We start from the raw sequence: 20,641 nt of genomic DNA, 5'->3' as shown, positions 1-20,641 counted from the left end.
TGGCCTTCTGCACCTTTTGAAGCCCAAGCTCTGAAGACTTGTATTCCACAAATGCATCCCAGTGACCCCTGAGCTTTTCGAGCTCGCCGGTAAATACGGGTGTGGTCCCGGTCTTGATATATTTCTTCGTCAAAATTTTCTTGAATGATCGCAGTTGTTCGGCCATCTTACTCAGGGTCCAGCGCTTGCATATCTCTTCGGATTCAGCTGGAACCGTGAAGTTTTTCTTAAGCTCCCGCCAGCACCATTCTTTTTCTCTTTCGGGTACCGCATCCCGTTCCTCGCTTGGATTGGAAGCTTTCCAGAGCTTGAAGCTGATCGGGATGTGGTCCCTGACAATACATCCGGATTGTCTTATGAATTTTTTGGCGGCAGCTTCTGGAGCGATCGGTTCGCCATCTGGACCAACTTCCGTTATAATGAACCGCCCTTCCAGTTTTTTTGTTGGGCCTCGCTTCGTCTTTTTCTGCTGCGACGATGATCCAGACGGCTATAAAAAAACATTCATAGTATTCATATAGATTCAGATGAAAATATGATTGTCACTACAAATAATTATAGTTGTGATATGTACATTAGCACTTTGTTCAGCAGCAGCGTCATCCTGAATAGATGGTGCCTCAATTCCATCACCGGACATATTCAAATATATGTCGGTATTGCTGCCATCATCAGCTTGTTCAGCGACATCTCCTTGACCTTCGCCAATCATATTCAACAAGAACTGTTCGTCTTCCGCGTCTGTGTGTCGCGGGTCCATCGTAACTAAAATATGAATACAAATAAAACCCTTAAAAAATTATCTAAATAATCCACATATTTGCGAGCATTTGACTAAGTAACGGAGAATTGTTTGCATGTGTGCGCGTTTGTTGAAGAGTCATGCATGTGCCAGCTAAGCTGGGCCAGTTTATGATGTACCTGTGTTTGTATTGATCTCGTACGGATGCTATTTTGAAATTCCCCTCAAGATTGAGAGAAGGCTATTTGCTTTGTGAATCGACATAATGAATCATCTTCTTTAACTCTCCGTTGGAGAACCCAATTGCAACAAAATAATTGTATTTCTTTAGTCTCCGTTACTGGGTTAATTAGTACTTTAGTCGTCAAATCACTGCTTCTGCTGATATCTTTACTGTTTCTCTCTTTTAATTTATTCATTTTTTTACATAATACCGTTGTTGATATTCTGTAGTAATTTGTGGAACCCTAAGTATATGTCTTTTCACCCCTGTTCAAACTTCATCTATCTAAAGACTTATTAGTGTACCCTTTTATCACTACTACAAAAATAATTTGTAGGAACACCCCTTTTTTTTAAGGAGCGAATCAAAAAATAACTCATTTCTACTGCTACAAGAAATCCTTAAATGTATGATAGATTTTTGGTGAAATTTACGAAAACTGCCATAAATAGACAGGATCTATGACAATTTATAAATTTTCATTATATATTTGCAAATAATCCATATGGACTCTAGTTTGGGCCCAGTTTCTGTGGCAAACATCTGAAAACATCACAAAATGAAAGTAGAAATCGTCACGAATTTAATATCTTGCTCAAATCACAATAAAATTTTTGCATAAGAATATTGTTGTACAAAAATATGAGGTGCCGAAATTGAACCTCTAACTCCCTTAACGATGCAAAAGTTTTACTACTTCTTTGCACTAAATTTGAGCACCTTGGCGGCGGCGTGAGGTCGGGGCGGGCTCTGGGCGGCGGCGTGAGGTCGGGGCGGGCTCTGGGCGGCGGCGTGAGGTCGGGGCGGGCTCTGGGCGGCGGCGTGAGGCTATGGCGGCGGTGCTCGGCTCGCGCGGTGGGGGGAGCAGGACGGCGGCGGCGGTGGCTCTGGGCGGCGGCGTGAGGTCGGGGCTCTGGGCGGCGGCGACGTCGATGGCGGCGGTGCTCGATCGGCTCGCGCGGTGGGGGGGAGCAGGACGGGCGCAGAGATGAGAAACCAAGTGTTAGGAGAAGGGCGAAGGAGGAAGGAAATATATGGGGGGGGGGCCTTTTGTCCCGGGTGAAGCCACGACCCGGGACAAAAGGTCCTTTTGTCCCGGGTCGTGGCTTCACCCGGGACAAAAGGCCCCCCCTTTTGTCCCGGGTGAAGCCACCACCCGGGACAAAAGGACCTTTTGTCCCGGGTGGTGGCTTCACCCGGGACAAAAGGGGTTTTTGGGCGGGCCGGGAAAATTCCCAGCCCGCGGCCCACCTTTAGTCCCGGGTGGATCTACCACCCGGGACAAAAGGGGCCCGTTTTCCCTCGTTCCCGCCTAATGTTATGTTTGTTTTTGTTTCTTTTTTACTTCTCATTTAAAATTGGCTTTCATATGTTAATTCAGATAATAAAATTATGATTCCAAAAATTATGGAACAAAATTTCTTATTATCTCTATATAAACTTGATACACGCAACAAAAATAATTAATTTTCATTCAAGTGATTGGGTCAATGAAATATCTAACTTTTTTGAAATCATATTTGTTATTTTGACCATGCAAAAATATATTAGGTGAAATTTTTTTTCAAACTGTTGCTTTTCGATAGAAAGTGGATTCTATCACGGTATTAACGTTTAAAAAGTGAATTTTAGATAAAATTAAGCAATTTCATGATATTAATGAGTAGTGTGTGTGAGTTTGAGAGATAGTGTGTGTTAGTGAGATTGTGTGTGTTAGTGAAAGAGTATAGTGTGTTAATGTGAATGTAATTTCATGAAATAAATAAAATTAGTTGAGTAATCCATTATTGAATGAAAATTATAATTGAGTCTAGTAATTAAGTGAAAAATATATAAAATAATATAAAGAACACATAAAATATAATTGTACAGTACATATATAATAAAAGTATTCGAATTGCGATTATGTTTTTATACAATAATATAAAATGATTCAAGTACATGAAGGATTAGCGGTAACAGACTTTCTCTTCACAAATGTCCCTTGATTATGATCACGGCGCAAGTATGGAGCATCATCATTGGCTAGCAGGATGCATGGATCAGCATTTACTTCGAAAGCTGGAATGGCAACAAAATTATTATATTCTTCTGAAAAGTCTGTCTTGTCCTCCACTCCAACGATGTTTCTCTTTCCTGATAGAACTATGTGTCGCTTAGGCTCATCCTTTTGCTTGTTGATCCCCTTCTTTGGCTTGCTGGACATGTCCTTAATGTAGAAAACCTGAGCGACATCCTGGGCTAGGACAAATGGCTCGTCTCTATACCCAAGATTGTTGAGATCAACTATTGTCATCCCATACTCATCTTTTGTTACCCCTCCTCCAGATAGCTTAACCCATTGGCAACGAAATAGAGGCACCTTGAAATTGGGACCGTAATCCAGCTCCCATATCTCTTCAATGTAGCCGTAATATGTGTCTTTTTTTCCATTATTGTCCGTGGCATCCATACGAACACCGCTGTTTTGGTTGGTACTCTTTTTATCTTGGGCTATCGTATAAAATGTGTTTCCATTTATCTCGTACCCTTGGTATGTTAAGATATTCCAAGATGGTCCCCTAGCCAATAAGAACAGTTGTTCACTTATATCCATGTTATGCATTAGATGCTTCCGCAACCAGCTACAGAAAGTGTTCATGTGCTCACGTGTAATCCATGCCTCAGACTTTTCCGGGAAATTGGAGAGCAGAATTTTCTTGTGTTCCTCGATATATGGGTCAACCAAGGATGATTGTTGAAGAACCGTATAATGCGCTTTCTTGAATGAGAAATCATCTGTGCAGACATAAGATTTCTTTCCTAATGTACCCTTTCCAGATAGTCTCCCCTCATATCGCGATTCAGGGACTCCAATCAGTTTAAGGTCAACAATAAAGTCAACACAAAAGTCAATGACCTCCTCAGTTCCGTACGCACTGGCGATGCTCCCTTCTGGACGAGCTCTATTACGAACACATTTCTTGAGTACCCCCATGAACCTTTCGAATGGGAACATGTTGTGTAGAAATACTGGTCCGAGAATATCAATCTCTTTGACAAGGTGCACTAGAAGATGTGTCATGATGTTGAAGAAAGATGGTGGAAATATCAGCTCAAAGCCAACAAGACATTGCACCACATCGTTTTGCAGCTTTATCAAATTCTCCGGGTCAATTATCTTCTGAGAAACTGCGTTGAGGAAGGCACATATCTTCACGATGGTTAACCGGACGTTATCAGGCAGAATCCCCCGCAGCACAACCGGAAGAAGTTCGGTCATAAGCACATGGCAGTCATGGGACTTGAGATTTGTAAATTTCTTCTCTGCCAAATTTAAGATTCCTTTTATATTGGATGAGTATCCAGATGGAACCTTTATACTGCTCAAGCAGTCAAACATGGTTTCTTTCTCTTCCTTGCTAAGAGTATAGCTGGCAGGACTTAAGTATTGTCGTCCATTATCTCGCTGTTGTGGATGTAAGGCATCTCGTTCTTCCATACGTTGCAATTCTTGACGTGCTTCTACTGTATCTTTTGTCTTTCCGTACACTCCCAAGAATGCTATCAGGTTGACGCAAAAATTCTTCGTGAGGTGCATCACATCAATTGCATGACGAACATCTAAGACTTCCCAATATGGTAGCTCCCAAAATATAGATTTCTTCTTCCACATGGGCGCCATTCCATTTTCGTTCGGAACAGGTTGGCTACCAGATCCCTTTCCAAAAACAACTTCTAGATCTTTTACCATGTTGAAGACGTCTTTACCACTACGGTGCATCGGTTTTGTTCGGTGGTCCGCTTGGCCTTTGAAATGCTTGCCCTTCTTTCGTACCGCATGCCTGATGGGAAGAAACCGACGATGACCCATGTATACAACCTTCTTACAGTGAGTCAACCATATATTATCGGTATCATCTAAACAGTGTGTGCATGCTTTGTATCCCTTGTTCGAATGTCCTGACAAGTTACTAAGAGCAGGCCAGTCATTGATCGTTACGAACAGCAATGCTCGTAGGTTGAAGTTTTCCTGTTTGTATTCATCCCACATCCGTACACCTTCATCGCCCCAGAGCAATAAGAGTTCTTCGACCAATGGTCTTAGGTACACATCAATGTCATTTCCGGGCTGCTTTGGACCCGGGATAAGCACTGGCATCATGATGAACTTTCGTTTCATGCAGAGCCATGGTGGAAGATTGTACAGACAAAGAGTCACAGGCCAAGTGCTATGACCACTGCTCATCTCACCAAAAGGATTCATGCCATCCGTACTCAAACCGAACCTTATGTTTCTCGCATCCAAATCAAATTTAGGGTACGTTCTATCTATTTTTCTCCACTGCGACCCATCAGCGGGGTGTCTCAACATCGAGTCTTTCTTGCGTTCCTCTTTGTGCCATCGCATCAACTTAGCATTATCTTTATTTCTAAACAGACGCTTCAAACGTGGTATTATAGGCAAATACCACATGACCTTCGCAGGAACTCTCTTCCGGGGAGGCTCTCCCTCGACATCTCCAGGATCATCTTTTCTAATCTTGTAACGCAATGCACTGCATACGGGACATGCATCCAAATTCTCGTACTCGCCTCGGTAGAGGATGCAGTCGTTGGGGCATGCATGTATCTTTTGCACTTCCAGTCCCAAAGGGCAAACAAGTTGTTTGGCTTCATACGTTGTGGCAGGCAATTCATTGTCCTTAGGAAGCATTTTTTTAACAAGTTTGAGTAATTCACCAAATCCCTTGTCGGATACACCATTTGTCGCCTTCCATTGCAGCAACTCCAAGGTGGTGCCAAGTTTCTTAAATCCATTTTGACAATCTGGGTACAACAACTTATGGTGGTCCTCTAACAACTTCTGGAACTTCAACCTCTCTGTTTCACTCTCACAGTCTGCCTGCACATTGTGCAATGCTTGCCCCAGATCGTCGCTGGGATCATTTTCTGCTACATCTACTTCGGGCTCTTCCATGGGAATATCGTCATCGAATGCACCGATTCCAGCATTCCCGGGAAAGTGGTCGTCAAAATCTTCTTCTTCATTGTCTTCCATGGTAACCCCCTGTTCTCCGTGCTTCGTCCAACAAACATACTTTTTCATGAAACCATTTGCGAAAATGTGGCTGTGTAGGATTCTTGAAGATGAGTAATCCTTGTTATTGTTGCAATGAACACACGGGCAGCACATAAAACCATTCTGCTTGTTTGCCTCAGCCACAGACAAAAAATAATGCAGGCCATCAATGAATTCTTTCGAACGTCGGTCAGCATTGTACATCCATTGCCGGTCCATCTGCATTTTAAATAAATCGATTTGAATTCTTTACACGTATCGAATAAATAAAATATATCAAACCTAAATTAAACTAAATGTAACATAACATGAATAATTAAAAGATATGCAATATCTATCATACATCTTGATTAATTAAAAGGGGTACTTAATCCATTACAGAACTTAACAAAGGAGTACTATACATGAAATTTAAAAATTCGGTCAACAACACATAGGTTTTCAACCGTCCTTGCGTTGGAACGCAGAATGTTCTAACGGATTTCTTGCTGGCGCAGAATAAGATGGCGGAGCTGAAACCTCCGAGTTTGGTGGTGACGAACCGTAACGCCGCAATAAATCCTCAAGATCAAACGGAGGTTCCTCGCCCCTTGCCATGCATTCTCTATATTCTTTTTCCAAATAACGGAGCGCTGCCCTATGAAAAGCACTAGGTTTTTTGGACCGACGACCTACTCGAGTTGTGCCCTTCTCTCCAGAAGGACAACGATCACCCCCACCGGCGCCACTCCCTCCAGCTGTTGAAGCCATATTTTACTGAAAAATACCTTTATTTTCCACAAAATTATAAATTCTTACCATTACAAAGCAAAAATTATTTACTATTACAATTACAATGATCAGATTAATAACTCTTGCAAATAACAATGAAATTATATAAAAAAAGACGAAATGTATCATTAATCCTCAAGAAATCTCTAATTAATTGAAAGAAATCTCTATAACTTCTAATTACTTTGACACCCTTCAGTTATCCAGAAACCCTCTAGAAGAAAAATAAACCTTTATTTCTGAAAATGTATATGTCAGTAACCTCAACCCTGCGGTGATGACACTACCTTTCGGGGGGACACGGTGCGGTACAAGGATGTCACCAATCGGCTAGTCGCAGCACCAACATTTACGATTAATAGGCACAGCACTTGGCACAGGCAGCATGCTCGTTCATATGCTCTCAGTACAACAACGGCATGCTGACTGCGTCAAATGCTGTCTTCTTATCAATCGGAAGTGCTGGTGATGCGACCAACCGATTTGCGACGTCCTTATAGCGCATCGTGTATCCCTGAAAGGTAGTGCCATCACCGTTGGATGGAGATTAACGACGTATACTTGTTTCGAAATAAAGATTTTTTTAGCTTCTAGATGGTTTCAATGTGAGCCTGATTAAATACATCACTAGAGTGTCAAAATAATCCATTCATAATACAAAAAATTCTATAATATACTCATTTCATTAATTCATTCACGAATAAAAAAATCAACTATCCACAATATGGTCATATATACAAGTACATCACATGAAGTATCTACACTCATTCTAAAAATTTCTACTATCCATATACTCATCTAAATCTAAAAGAAAATTACGCCTACATATATATGCAATCTAGCTAGCAAAATAATGTCCAAGAAATGAGCTAGCTACACATTTTCTCTATTTCTAAAATATGAAATGAGCTATACAAGCCAAGGAAGAAGAGAAAAACAAGCCCCAAACCTTTAGAGCAGATGGATGGACGGGGAATCAAAGATCTTCACAAATGTGGTGAAGAAATGAGCAAGAACTCCTCTATCCCGAGCCAAGAACAGAGAAAACAAGTGAGCTGAATGGCTCGGGCGGGGGGAGAGGGAAGGGGATAAGGGAAGGCCTTTTGTCCCGGTTGGAGGCACGAACCGGGACAAAAGGGGGGACTTTTGTCCCGGTTGGTGGTTCCAACCGGGACAAAAGGCTACGCGGGCCTTTTGTCCCGGTTGGAACCACCAACCGGGACAAAAGTCTCCCATTTTGTCCCGGTTGGTGTCTCCAACCGGGACAAAAGGCCCCGTCCCCCCGCTGGCCCGGCTAGCCGTTGGACCCGGGACAAAAGCCACCTATTGTCCCGGGCCCAAAGGCTGCCGGGACAAATGGCCAGGAACAAAGGCCTGTTTTGTAGTAGTGATCGTACTCAAAACCCCTTGTACGCGCGCGATGGAGCTAGCCGTCGTCAAAGTCCAAGCGTCAGGTACCAGCTGCATCCATCAATTCCTTACCGAGCGATCTGTGTACCTACCGTTGATTTCTTGGACGAATTGATGATCATCAGCAGGAACCGCGCTTCGTGTACAGTACACTTGCGTATATGTATATCCTCCCCCAATATCGTAAAGGAAGTCGTTTTGAATTTTTTTTTAAATCAAACATTTTAAACTTTAACTATAAATAAATTCTTTTAGGTTGTGTTTGAAAATATAAAAGTGATAGATTCATCATTAGTTTCGTAAAAGTATATATTGACTATATTTAATAAATTTTTTATAGTAAAAAGTTAGTGATCAAAATTGTTTTTGGACACCGTGTCGATGTCCTAAACAATTTCCTTTACAATATGGAGGGAGTATATATAAATATGTTCGTGGTTTAGCTGTTCAACGCATTGCTAATAATAAGCAGCCACAGGGATGTGAGAGTTGATGGCCTTGGCAGGGACGTGCCATTGAACAGTCCCGGTTTTCCATGGTCAATTATGCAGGGCGGCACACGAGAGAATGGCCTCCAAGTGTACGTGCTCTCAAATTCAGGTTATTTTCTAACGATCTGCATCTGAAAATAAATTGGGAGTCAGGATTTACATACGGGGCCGCCACCGGAATGACTTGGACTTTGACGATTTTCCGTCAGATTTTTTAGATCTTCTGCCCATACCATTCGGATAATTTGAACACCAACCCTGAGGTACACGTGGAAGACCACTTTCTTTTGTCCTACGGGACTTGGCTGTAGCAGGGCGGAACATTCTTCCAGAAGAAGCTTATTTTTCTCCTCTTCTTTCTCAATTCTCTTTTTCTTCTTCTTTCTCCTTTTCTTCTTCATTCATGGTTGAAGATATAGCATATAAAGGGAAGTGGTTCCTCTGCAGTTGGTCCATCTACAGTAGAGTCACTGACATGTGGGTCTGGGTCCACACGTTAGTGACCAGGGCCAACTACAGGGAAGACTCGTCCAACTGTACTGTTAGGAGTTTATTTTCGCGAGAATGTAGAAAGTACAAGTTTATGGGTGTGTTTGGTTCAGCTTTTAACTGTTGTGGCAGTGAGCAAAAGCCAAAAAGACAACCAAACGGATGGGAAGTGGTTGTCTGCTTTCAAAAAAAAACTGCTTTCATGCAGTTCATTTCTCACATCACCGAAGGGGCTGCTTTCTTCGTATGTGGGATTGCAAGTTCGCAACAATTTACCCACGAACAGAATGGAGACGATGGCGCACGGGTCACCGGCGGCTCCTCGACGAGCCGTCCCCACGGTTCCCCGGCGACCCGCCCCCGCGGTTTCCCGGCGGCCCCTCCCCGAGGCTCCCTGGCGACCCCTCCCTGCCTGCAGCGCTGCCGCCTCACTTGCGCAGCACTGCCGCCGACTCGCCCGATTCGCCATGCCCGTTGACCGTCGGAGCAAGCCACCGGTGCCATGAGCTTCGCTGAGACGCAAACATCTTCTCCAGCACTCGCCATCATCAGTCTACCGTCCACCAGCCCTCCCCCTCCTGTCCCGGCCAGCAAAAGCAGTGCCCCTCCCCTCCTCTCCCGGCCAACGGCGGTGCCCCTCTCCGGGATAGCGGCGGCGAGCGCAGGTAGTAGTAGCAGGAGGAGGAGGAGGAGGAGGAGGGGATGAGCAGTGCAAGTGGAGGTGGGAGAGGGAGGGAGCAGGGCTAAGACTGGAGGAAGAAGAAGGGGCTGACAAGCGGGCCCTGCTTGTCAGTGAGAGAGGGAGCGGGTGAGTGGGATGGCCTATGAATGACATGTGGGGTCCGCTTGCTACTTTTTCAAAAGCCACAGTCATTCCACCAAACGGCTTTTTCATAGCCCACAACTCACCGTTATTTTTTCACAGCCACAGCTCACAACTACTTTTGCAAAAGTCACAGCTCAACCAAACACACTCTATATCTTTGCCGGCCATGTTAAAAAAAAAAGTTTATGTCTTTGCCTCCGCAGTTATCTATGTCAGCTCAGAGGGAGCAAGCAAAGTACTTGTTGGCAGGGCATGCATCATTAGGCCTCCAAGTTCAGTAAGTTGAGAAGAAACAAACCAGTTTCCAGTGAGATCAAAGAAGGAAAAAGAACTGATCATTCATTCATTCTGGACTAGGCCCTTAAGTTCCTACCGCAATGGTTCCTCGAAAAAAAGTAAGGTTGATACTGCAATCCTTTACCATAAGTTTCTATTGGCTATCCCAGTCCAAAAGAAGGAAACACAAACAAACTCCGCCTGCTTCTGCATCCGAGATGGATCCAGACATCCAGTTCAGGAGCAAATGCCGGCCGGGGAGAGCGCTGCACGCGACGAGGCGAGGTTCGGCCACGAGCCTCGCGCTCCTCAGGCTGCCCGTGTCATCAGATTTCTGGGAGCAGCTGCTGCCTGCTGACGCTGAGCCGCTGGATTGTTGGATGTGGCCGGCTGTTTTCAGTCATAGGATGCTGCAATGCGAGCGAGGGTCGTCATGAGTCTGGGTGTGTGGCTTGTGAGGTTGCAGTCAAGTGTTTCGGGCCGGGACCAACAACGGCGCTGCGCTAGGTACCTGCAGGGTCCACCTTGATTGGCATGTCGTCTGTCTATTGGGATCATGGCCGGGATCCTCCTCCTGGTCCGGTCGTCCTTTTGGGTTTCAACCAACTCGTCTGGCGCGTCTTTCTGTTGTTAGCGTTTCGTCTTGTCGTGGGAAAATGGGGGTGGTCTGCTTGTAATCTTCTTGCCTCCTCATTTCCTCGCACCTAGTAAGCTAGCTTGTCCAGCTCCTGGCACAAAGATTTCTTCCACAACCCCTTGGCACTCTACTGCACCTTTGCAGCCAACAGTCACGGATCTAAGTCAACCGTACCTAAAACACTAGCATGACGGAGAATCAGTTCGATGTGCTGTGCTTCTCCGCTTTTAACAAACAAACATGAGTGATGAGGATCAGATCGATGTGCACACGAGAATCGGAGTGAGAATACAACACCCAGGACCGACGGACCGACCGACCCGCCAAAGTTTCTCCAATCCGGCGGACGAAACCAAAAATCACGAGCTGTCAACGACGAGGCCAAAGTAGCACGCATCACTCACTCATCAGTCCTTCAGTTTTGTCACTACGTACCACGTCTGACAGACCCTGTCCAGCGCAACAACCTCGTCGTGTTGTGCTCCGACGACGACGACGACGACTGACGGCGGGGCAGCGCGGCGCGCCATGTGCGCGACTGCGCGCGGTGTGGAAGGCGCCGCCGCCACGGCGCGATTTCCCATTTTTCCAAATCGCGTCTGGTCCACCACCGTTGCGCTGGGATGCAACGCACCATGCCTACCGCCGCGACCCGGGCGTCGCCGGCACATGCCGAGACGGCACGAGATGCATGCAGCTGCGCCTGCGCCTGCGCGCCACTGGCCAGCGGCCACCAACCCGTTCTTGACTTTGAGCGCAACGCAGCAGGGATCTAAGGTCCTGCTTGGCACAGTTCCAAGCTACAGTATCTCAATTTACGTGAAACAAGTGAGGTTGAATTCAGAATAAACTATGTCAGATGGGATCTAAGGTCCTGCTTGGCACAGTTCCAAGTTTAGAATCTAGTGCCGGAGACGCCGGAAGTCTTGTTACCTCTTAGGCTGGCAGCATCTTCTTCTTCAGGGAACGCCTGACCATACCATTGACGTCGTACCCGTCCGATTTTCCCAGAAGAAATCAACACGAAAATCCACCGCGACGCCTTTTTGCTTGCTGCAACATGCGAGCGACAGCTCCTCGCGCTCTTCTAAAAGAATGGGCCGTCGGAGACCACTAGACGGCGGTCGTGCAGTGCATGCCGACATCTTTGCAACTCTCTTTTGTTCGTTCCATGCCTCTCCAACCCAAGAGAGGAGAGGAGAGGACCACCGGCGTTGGGAAGGTTCCAATCCCAGCCGCCCCCGAGAGTGGCGTCCAGCTGCATGATGGCATCCGCTGTTTCCCGTCACTATACGGGTCCTGATAGGCTAGGCCGGTCAGGTCTACGTAACGGCCTGCACATCGGTCTTGTCGCGACCAGCTCATGCTCATCCGTCCGTCCAGCCTACTCCTACCTTTGGACCCCTCCAGAAATAAAAAGAACACACCCTTCGAGACTTCGACTGCTACCGCTCGCGACATCGGAGTTCCCCAAAAGGAGCTCCGGGCTCCGTCGCTTTGCCACGCCTGCTCGCCCTAGTATTCTCCTCCCGTCGCGAACTCACATGCGACCAAACACCAAAGTTCGGCAGCCACGCCAGCCGTGGAAGGATGTAGAATAGGGACGGCACAAGGACACGATGTTCAACGCGGCGCCTCTCTTCCGGCGTCAGGTTTCACAGCTCGAACGGAACTGGACCAGACCCTTCGCTTTCAGGGACAGCAAGGGCACAGCGCAACAGCACAAGCAGCAACGGCTGGGATCACAGCAGCGCGGCACCTGTGATTCAGTGATTCGGCAGGGGATTATCTTACCTGCCGTCACGAGTCGTCGGGGGCACCGACACGGGCCCCAGGTCACAGACTCACGATCTCAAGATCAAATCAAACCTACTGCTAGGCTACATGTCGCTCTCTGCCAAGATCACACCTGGGCACCCCAAAACCGGATGCCAGTCGGCATAGGTTCCCACCCACCTAACTATGCCGGAGACTACTTGCCCGTTGCAACATCTCATGGGCACCACCCACCATAAGCAGCAGCAGCATCTTTGTGCTTCGCTTGGCACTTGTGGAGGTTTCACGATACAACATTGCCAGGTAGACGCCGGCGAAAAGATTCCGTCGCGCCGGCAGGGCGGCGAGGGAGGCAGCAGCGTCAGTCAGTACCTGTACCCACTCTCGGCGGTGTACTTGCTCCTGACGTAGTGATCGTACTTGGGGTCGCTGTACTCCGCGGGCTTCGCCTCGGCGGGCTTCAGCTCGGGGTGCACGGTCCCGTAGGCGACCTCCCCGCTCTTCTCCCTGTGACGGTGGCGGAGCCGGTCCTTCGGGACCTTGGCGCTCACCGCGGCGGACTCGGAGGTGCCGTAGAAGTCGGCGTACTCCTGCCTCTTGGAGGACCTGTGCTTGCTTGACAGGGTGGAGTCCCTGAACTTGGATGGCTTGATGCTCTTCTGGGCCTTTGGTGCCACCTCGTTTGCAGCGTTAGGAGCGTGGAGCGTCTCGGGCCTCATTGGCGTGCTGCTAAGCTTCTGCGCTACCACGGTCTCCTCTCTGTCCTCGGGCATCACGAGCCTGTCTTTGAGTGGAGTGAGGTTCCTCTTCCCATGCTGCAGCCGTTGCGGGACGACGCTGAGAAGTAGCTTCCCCACTCCTTCAACAGCAAGCTTCAAGAGATCAGAAATAAGCGTCCCAAAGGATGGCCATCCAGCTCCTGGTTCCTCTTTCAGGCTCTCCACAACCAGAGGTGGCTTCCCAATTGTGCTGCTCTCGTGTTGCTCAGTTTCAGGTGCTTCCACCTGGATTGGAATCAACAGACAAACTAACATGTAAGCAGCAATTCAAAGTTCAGATTGCGGAGAACGGAGCGGCCGATATTTTCAACTTCAGTCCATTATATATTGAGAAAAAAACAGGATGCTATTTAAGAAGGATTACAAACACTTTGAAGACAAGTTTCAACAAGATTATAAATATGCATCTCCAATGGAAGAATCTTTGTAAACGGACAATATAGAGCCAGCATAAACAAACAACTACCTTCTCGGAGCTTGAAAATCCAAACCCATGTTGGAGACCAGAAAAGATATATCCGGCCAAAACAGCACCAATTACCAATATGATATCTGTGTAAACAAACAGTATGGATGATCATGTACGGAACTAAAGTTTGCAAACAGTACATTAAGAACATCAATAAGTAAATTACTAGCCATCAACATTTATACATTTGCCAGATATAATTATCATGAAACTAATCACAAATCACAATTTGGATTATCACAGTTAAGTGAGTGGTGGAAAAGGTCGACTTAGTCAGCTAGCTACATGTATGGTATCCAGCAATAAAAACATTAATTCTAGAGAAACATACCTATTAAGGACCCAGACTAAGAAGTCAGGATTTTTGCAGGCAAATCTCAACATGTAAGATACAGGAATATGGGGAATGTCCCATCATCCCAAGTTACAATTCACTATAACTTTTAGTGTTAAAATCAAAATATAGCATGTGCGCCTATGTTGCCAAGATATGGGTACAGGTATTGGATACGATATGTTGGACACATGGATACCTAAAAAAACACAGGGATATGGCAGTATTTTTTTTTCTAATTTTAGTAACTATAGTAACTATATATGAAATAACAGATCAAAACTGCTAATAATTGACTATTATACCACATACTGTATCATACAACTTGCTATTGGGCTGCCCTTTCTGTTCCTGGCCCACTTAGCCCAACTAAACAACATGTTCTAGCTCTGAATGCAAATGCAAGAGCAACTGCCACATGAAATCTCTCACCGCCAGCCGACAACATGCATCAAGTACTCGCAAAATCAGTATCCACATATGACATGTATCCATATGTGATACTTAAGGATACACGATATGCTATTCCCTGTATCGGTGCATCAGAGATGTGCACATATGACCGCTTTGATACTTTTTAGAACATATGTGGATGGAAAGAAAGGTTTCACATGTTCTTCTAAAAGGATGAGAAAGTAATCATGTCATCAATGCTACTCTGAAAGGGAGAGAAAGTGATCATCTCATCTATGTTCTTCTTAAAGGGTGGGAAAGTGACATTGCATCTACATCATAACAAGTTAAAGAGGTTCAGAGAATTTAAAAAGGTGAATAACTATATCTCTAAAAGAACTTCACATAAAACATTTCAAAGCATTCTTAGAAAAAGTTCAATATATGCCATCAAATATCTTTCAGTCAGCATTTTGGCATTGCCAGACATGGCATCCTTGTTTCCCTAAACTCGATCCACCAGGACTAAGTTTATTAATCAAGCTGGGGTACGAAAAGATAGGGCTACATTATCTGTTTTCAAATTAAAGAAACAAAGGGAAAAGTAGAAGGGGATCAAGACCAATACAACAACAATGCCAAATTGCCAATACCATTCTTCTCCCTCATGGCCTCATATGCTATACGACACACATAGGCACTACCAGAAATCTCTTTTTACTTTGTCTTACTTTGTCTTTAAAGAATATGACATGGTTCAAAGTAGTTTTTTAACATCTACCTGAAGCCTGAACCCACAAGTTACGACGATATGTAAAATTTTTTGCACATAACCACCAAAAGGTGTCAACACAACTGCATATTTTTACTACTATTGTTTTCCAACTACCTATCTCGAAATGAACCTTTCTTAAAGGACTTCATCACCTCAAGAACAAGACAAGTCGGATAGTTATCTTTTTCTTAATCAAAAACATCGACATGTACTGCACAACAAATAGAAAAAGTGAAAGAGGATGAACCTGAAGATAGGAGCGAAGAATCCTGATAAGTGCAATCTTCTTGCGGAAGGGCAATTTTCCTGAGGGCTGCATTTCCGCGGTCAATAACCAGAAGAGAGCACATTTTCTTCACATACACCACATCAAAATCAGTAGAGAACTTTGCATCTTCACTGGGGCCATCCCTATAGCCTGGGATATTTGATTTTCCACCAGCAATGGTGGTCACTCCTGCACAGAAATTGTATTCACTAATTGTTGACATAACTAATGCATGAATCACATATCTAACTAACTACTGATCACCTGATTCCCCAATCTTTCGAATCGCCAAATTTGCAGTGTCAGCGACATAGACATTTCCCATATCATCAACAGCAACGCCTGTGGGGCGCTTGAATCGGGCATCACTTGGTTTACCATCTATGTGACCAGAATGCCCCTGGAAAGAACCAGCAACAAGTCTTCCCCTGCTATCTGCAGATATCCTATTATCAGTCCACACTGCTAGACTTATGTTTACATCATCTAGATGATACTTATTTAAGCACAGTTCTCTCTGTTTTCCTTTTTCTCTCTCCACAGCATTTCTCTACATATACATAATCTTAATTAACTCAATACTTGAAGTCCAATTATTACTGTATGAATGAAAACAAAATAGACATGTGACCCAAATCAGGTTTCAATAAGGTGCATTGAGCCTTAAGAATAGCTTAATATTACATATAGAAACACCAGTTATTCAAGCACTGCTATTAAAAGAGTAGCCCTTCGTAATTAAAAAGAAAGATTGCAAAATATTAGCATGCACAGATATTAGAATTGGTATGTCTAACAAATCTGCCTGAAGACTAGTATTTGGTAGTTTGTTATTTAAAACTTCCCTATCTTATAATCATTGCAAGTGTGCATTGTGTGCCATTATGGCCATTATCCACCGGAAAGCGAAAACATGCCACATGAGCCCCACATAAACTACAGTGTGATACATATAAAAAATTGTATAAAAGAACGAAGCAAACACATATCAGAGGTGGCGGGAAGTGAACCATACACTCAGACAGCGGAGGAGTAATTCGCACAATGTTGCTGTGTGCGGAGTCTACCGCAAGTAGCTCCCCACCCTCAACAGGAGACACCCTGATGGTGTGCGGCGTGACACCAAGCTTGTCACCCTCAACGAGCGTCTCGACAAAGTAACCGCTCTCAAACTGCAGCGCCACACCCACATGCCCATCTGCGGAAAACAGAAACAAACAACATGACAAAGAGATAAAAACAAGGACATAAATATCACCGATTGCTGTAACCCATATTCAGTGCCTTGTGCCGCAACTGACGTCGAAACCCAAACCAATTCGACCTGCTGGATCTAGAATCGGCTAGCATCATTCCAAAAACGGGAGGACTGAACTTGAGCATCCATTTGAACTTGGCTGGGAGTGCAAGGTACGTTTGTGCATAACGGTCAGGTCAGAAATAGTCTGACTGCCAGTTAAACTGAAGCCAAACAGAGCTTAGTCGGTAAAACAATGAGAACTACTTGGAACCCCCTTGCTTTTAGGAACTGCGAAAGACCTGCTTATACAACATGCAGGCGAGACAGGACCCAGGTCGCGTCACTGTGTATGTACACTGCTCATTTCTCCTGAACAGCATAAGCTTCCAATCCAAGAGGTTCTGATTAACTTTTTTTTTCAGAAAAAAAAAGTTTCTCCCATCCCCTCCCGTCCCTTGTACTACTGCCGATTCGTTCCCCTTTGGTCTGTCTTCCGCTCTCACAGGCACGCACTTATACTTACTACAGGGTGCAGCTACGCGAGCAGCGCCGCACAACGGGTAGCAGCAGCAGAGCAAGCAACAGCATCGCGTCGCATGGCAACATTGGTATCCTCGCGCAAAACCCCTGCCCGCTGACCAATCCCCGGGAACGCGGAACCCCCCAGCCGGGCGCGGGCAACTCACCGGCGTACGGAGCGTGGGCGGGCTGCTTGGGCCCGCCGTGCGGGGCGGCGGCGCCCCGCGGCCACTTGACCACCGACGAGAGCTGCTTCACGATGCTGCCTGCAACCAACCAACCAGCCAGCCAGCGCTCCCGGGGAGCGGGCCAAGCGGCGCGTCAGAAGAAGCCAGCGGCGGAGGAAGGGGGATGCGCGAGATCGGAGAACCCGGACCCACCTGTGGTCGGCGAGGCGAAGGCGGCCGCGTCGGACCGCAGGGCGGCGGCGGCAATGTGGAGCAGCAGGAGCAGCAGGGATCTCAGTCCCATGGAGCCTCAGCCGAGGGATTCGATTCGATTCGGCTCCGCGCCGCGCCGGTCTCTGGGTCTCGTCTCTAGTGGGACTGGGAGGGCGAGAAAGCGAGAGGAAAGGGGGCTTTTCGCTTGCGGCCCTGCCTGGTCGTGGTGTACTACGAGGCAGGCAGCAGGCAGGCGCAGGCCAGGGGCGCGGCGCAGCGCGTGCGCAGCCGACGACGGGGGACTGTCGCGGGGACGACGCGGAGGTCCCCACACGTCAGTGACGCCTCGTCCGTCCCGCTTGCCCGCTTGGAGGGATATGTTTCCTCACGGCACGGGAGGGTTTTAATGGCGGATGGTTGGCGGGCAGCGACGGGATGAGGGCACGGCACTGGTCCCATCTGCCAGATCTGCGCGCGGGGGCCCCGGTCCCAGTGACGACCATGTGCGGGTGCGGCGCCAGAGTTACCGTACTTTTTTTTCCCTGCCGGATTTGCACAGTGCGGATGTAATACACAGGCGTTCTCCAACGCCTCCCCCTGTGTGGGGGAGCTTTAGAGGGGAGGGTGCCTCGAACGGCACCCCCTAAAGCTCCCCTACGTAGGGGTGGAGTTGAATCTCCCCCCACATATAGGGGAGATTACAACTCCCTCTATACTCTAATCACGTCATTTGTTTATAATAAAAAATTTATTTGATTTTCGTAACTTGATAACAATATGTATTATAGTAGTACAAATACAGTACTATTTTTTTAGAATTTAAAAATGATAAATAAATAGTTAAAGAGTGAGGTATAGTGTATAGAGGGAATGAATATGAGGGGAATGGTTGGAGAGAAGGAGTTATAGGGGGAGGTATCTTTTGGAGGGAGATAGTAAAATATAGTAAATAGTACGTTTGGGGGGAGTTGGATGGGGGGAATGGTCGGAGAAAGCCTAACAACCGGCTGCTATAGCGGCTATAGTTGTTCATGCAGCCCACTGCCCGTCCGAAAACCCGGTTTTTTGGGCCCGGCCTGCATCGTGCCCGGGCTGGCACGGCCTGGTACGAGGGAAGCATGCCGGCCCGTTGGTGGCCCGCAACCCCGGCCCATCAAGCACCACATCCCTCCCTCCGCCTCTTCCACTCCGCCTCCCCCTCCTCTCCTCCGTCATTCTCCACGACTCCACCCCAGCGCCTCAGAACGTCTCCTGCCTCCACTCCACCTCTGATGCCTCCCTCCCTTCACCCTCTCCTCCAGGCTCCACCTCCGAGGCTCCGACGCCGGCACGCCGCTCCACCACCTAACCGAGCCGCCACCTCCCTCCATCCTCCTTCTGTCTCCGCGCATCCGCAGGCCACGGCATCGCCCCCTCTCTTTGGCGGAGCAGCAGATCCGCCCGGGAGAGCAGCAGATCCGCGGCGGCAAGCGAGGCCTGGGGCCTGGGGCGGACGGCGCGCCGGCGGCTGGCGGGTGCGGCGGGTAAGCGCAAACGGCGGCCAGCGGGCGCGGCTGTGGGGGAAGACGCAGTAGCCAGCAAGCAGGCCGCCGTGGCAGTGGCGTGTGGCGGTGGTGGATGGCGGATGACGCGGCACCGCCGCACCGGCGAGCTCACGGGCGGCGGACGGCACGGCACGGCGGAATGGGGCGTGCTTTTTGGGCTGGCCCGGCACGAAATGGGCCCGTGAGCTCGTACCTGGGCCGTCAGTGCAGCCCGTGGGCTAGCACGGCACGACCCGCTAAGGAGTTGGGCCGGGCCAGGCACGGCCCGGAGATGGCCGGGCCGGGCGGCCCGAATGGACATCTATAGCAGCGGCAGCAACAGCACAGGACAGCCGTCGTTGTCGCGGCAGGCGAAATGGGCTCACATTGTTGCGCAGCCAGCCCCTTGGATACACAGGCAACAGTGCCCGTCCAATGACGAAGAGCCACGGCCAGCCGGCCCAACGTGTGCAGAGGAAAAGGCGTTTTTTTATTTTTTTATTTTTCAAAAAAATTTTTTACAGAAATATATTTTTGGTTTTAGGTTTTACAGTTCTATACCCCTACCGCCCGACAGGGGGCGGCAGGCTCCCTCCAAGAACATCTGCGCAAATTAAATTTATTTTTATTTACATATAAGTCCCTACCGCCTCCCTGCCGGGCGGTAGGCCCCCTGCCGCCCCCTCTGCCAGGCGGTAGGGGTATAAAACTGTAAAACCTAAAACCAAAAATATATTTCTGTAATTTTTTTTTGAAAAATAAAAAATAAAAAAGACGCGAGGAAAAGGGGATGTAGGCTAGGCCGACTAAATAAATTCTTAACGGGCCAGACCTGCTTATATGACAACCCCTTTGATCATTTTCCTCTAGCACTGAGAGCCTTTCTTTCCCCTAGCGCTGGAGTAGTAACCTGCACGAGTACTTTGCGCGTGCCAGGCACGCCTTTTTTTTTCTTTTCTCTCTCAATATAAGTAATCATACAAAGCATATATTTATAATGGAACATGTAATCTACGGAGGTATCATTTAGTCTTTTAATAGAAATCAAAATACACAGGAACATTTATTTAAAATGGCACTAAGCTTGGATTATAAAGTTCCTGGTGTTTCCAGTTGCTTTCATAAAGCATTTGTTGCACATGGTTTCCTACAGGCCATTTAAATTTAAAAATATAAGATATCAGTTCAGTTGTGCTTCTGAACTACTACAGTGTTACCCAACTCAGAACAGCCCTCAAGGACCTTACAATGAAACACC

General features: G+C 47.1%; 2 protein-coding genes across 2 annotated transcripts; both read right to left on the bottom strand.

Annotated features, from left to right (window-relative positions):
• Positions 1 to 2,934: 2,934 nt before the first annotated feature.
• Positions 2,935 to 6,231, bottom strand: LOC120639098 (the record flags this gene model as incomplete). Its single annotated transcript, XM_039947009.1, has 3 exons — positions 4,567 to 6,231; positions 4,175 to 4,413; positions 2,935 to 3,910 (listed from the first exon to the last, which is right to left on the bottom strand). Coding segments are annotated over exons 1-3 (2,880 nt in total), but the record flags the coding sequence as incomplete, so codon positions are not given.
• A 6,386-nt stretch (positions 6,232 to 12,617) lies between these two features.
• On the bottom strand, positions 12,618 to 18,228 carry LOC120695175. Its single transcript, XM_039978482.1, has 7 exons — positions 17,861 to 18,228; positions 17,648 to 17,746; positions 16,737 to 16,919; positions 15,986 to 16,156; positions 15,701 to 15,910; positions 13,949 to 14,034; positions 12,618 to 13,707 (listed from the first exon to the last, which is right to left on the bottom strand). Exons 1-7 carry the CDS (start codon positions 17,949 to 17,951, stop codon positions 13,069 to 13,071), a joined length of 1,479 nt encoding a protein of 492 aa, XP_039834416.1. The 5' UTR covers positions 17,952 to 18,228; the 3' UTR covers positions 12,618 to 13,068.
• Between the last annotated feature and the right edge of the window lie 2,413 nt (positions 18,229 to 20,641).

This window comes from Panicum virgatum, chromosome 1K (assembly GCF_016808335.1).
Source record: "Panicum virgatum strain AP13 chromosome 1K, P.virgatum_v5, whole genome shotgun sequence".
Classification (NCBI taxonomy): Eukaryota; Viridiplantae; Streptophyta; class Magnoliopsida; order Poales; family Poaceae; genus Panicum; species Panicum virgatum.
Note: the sequence above shows the minus strand (reverse complement) of the source record. Positions and strands in the feature narration are given on the sequence as shown.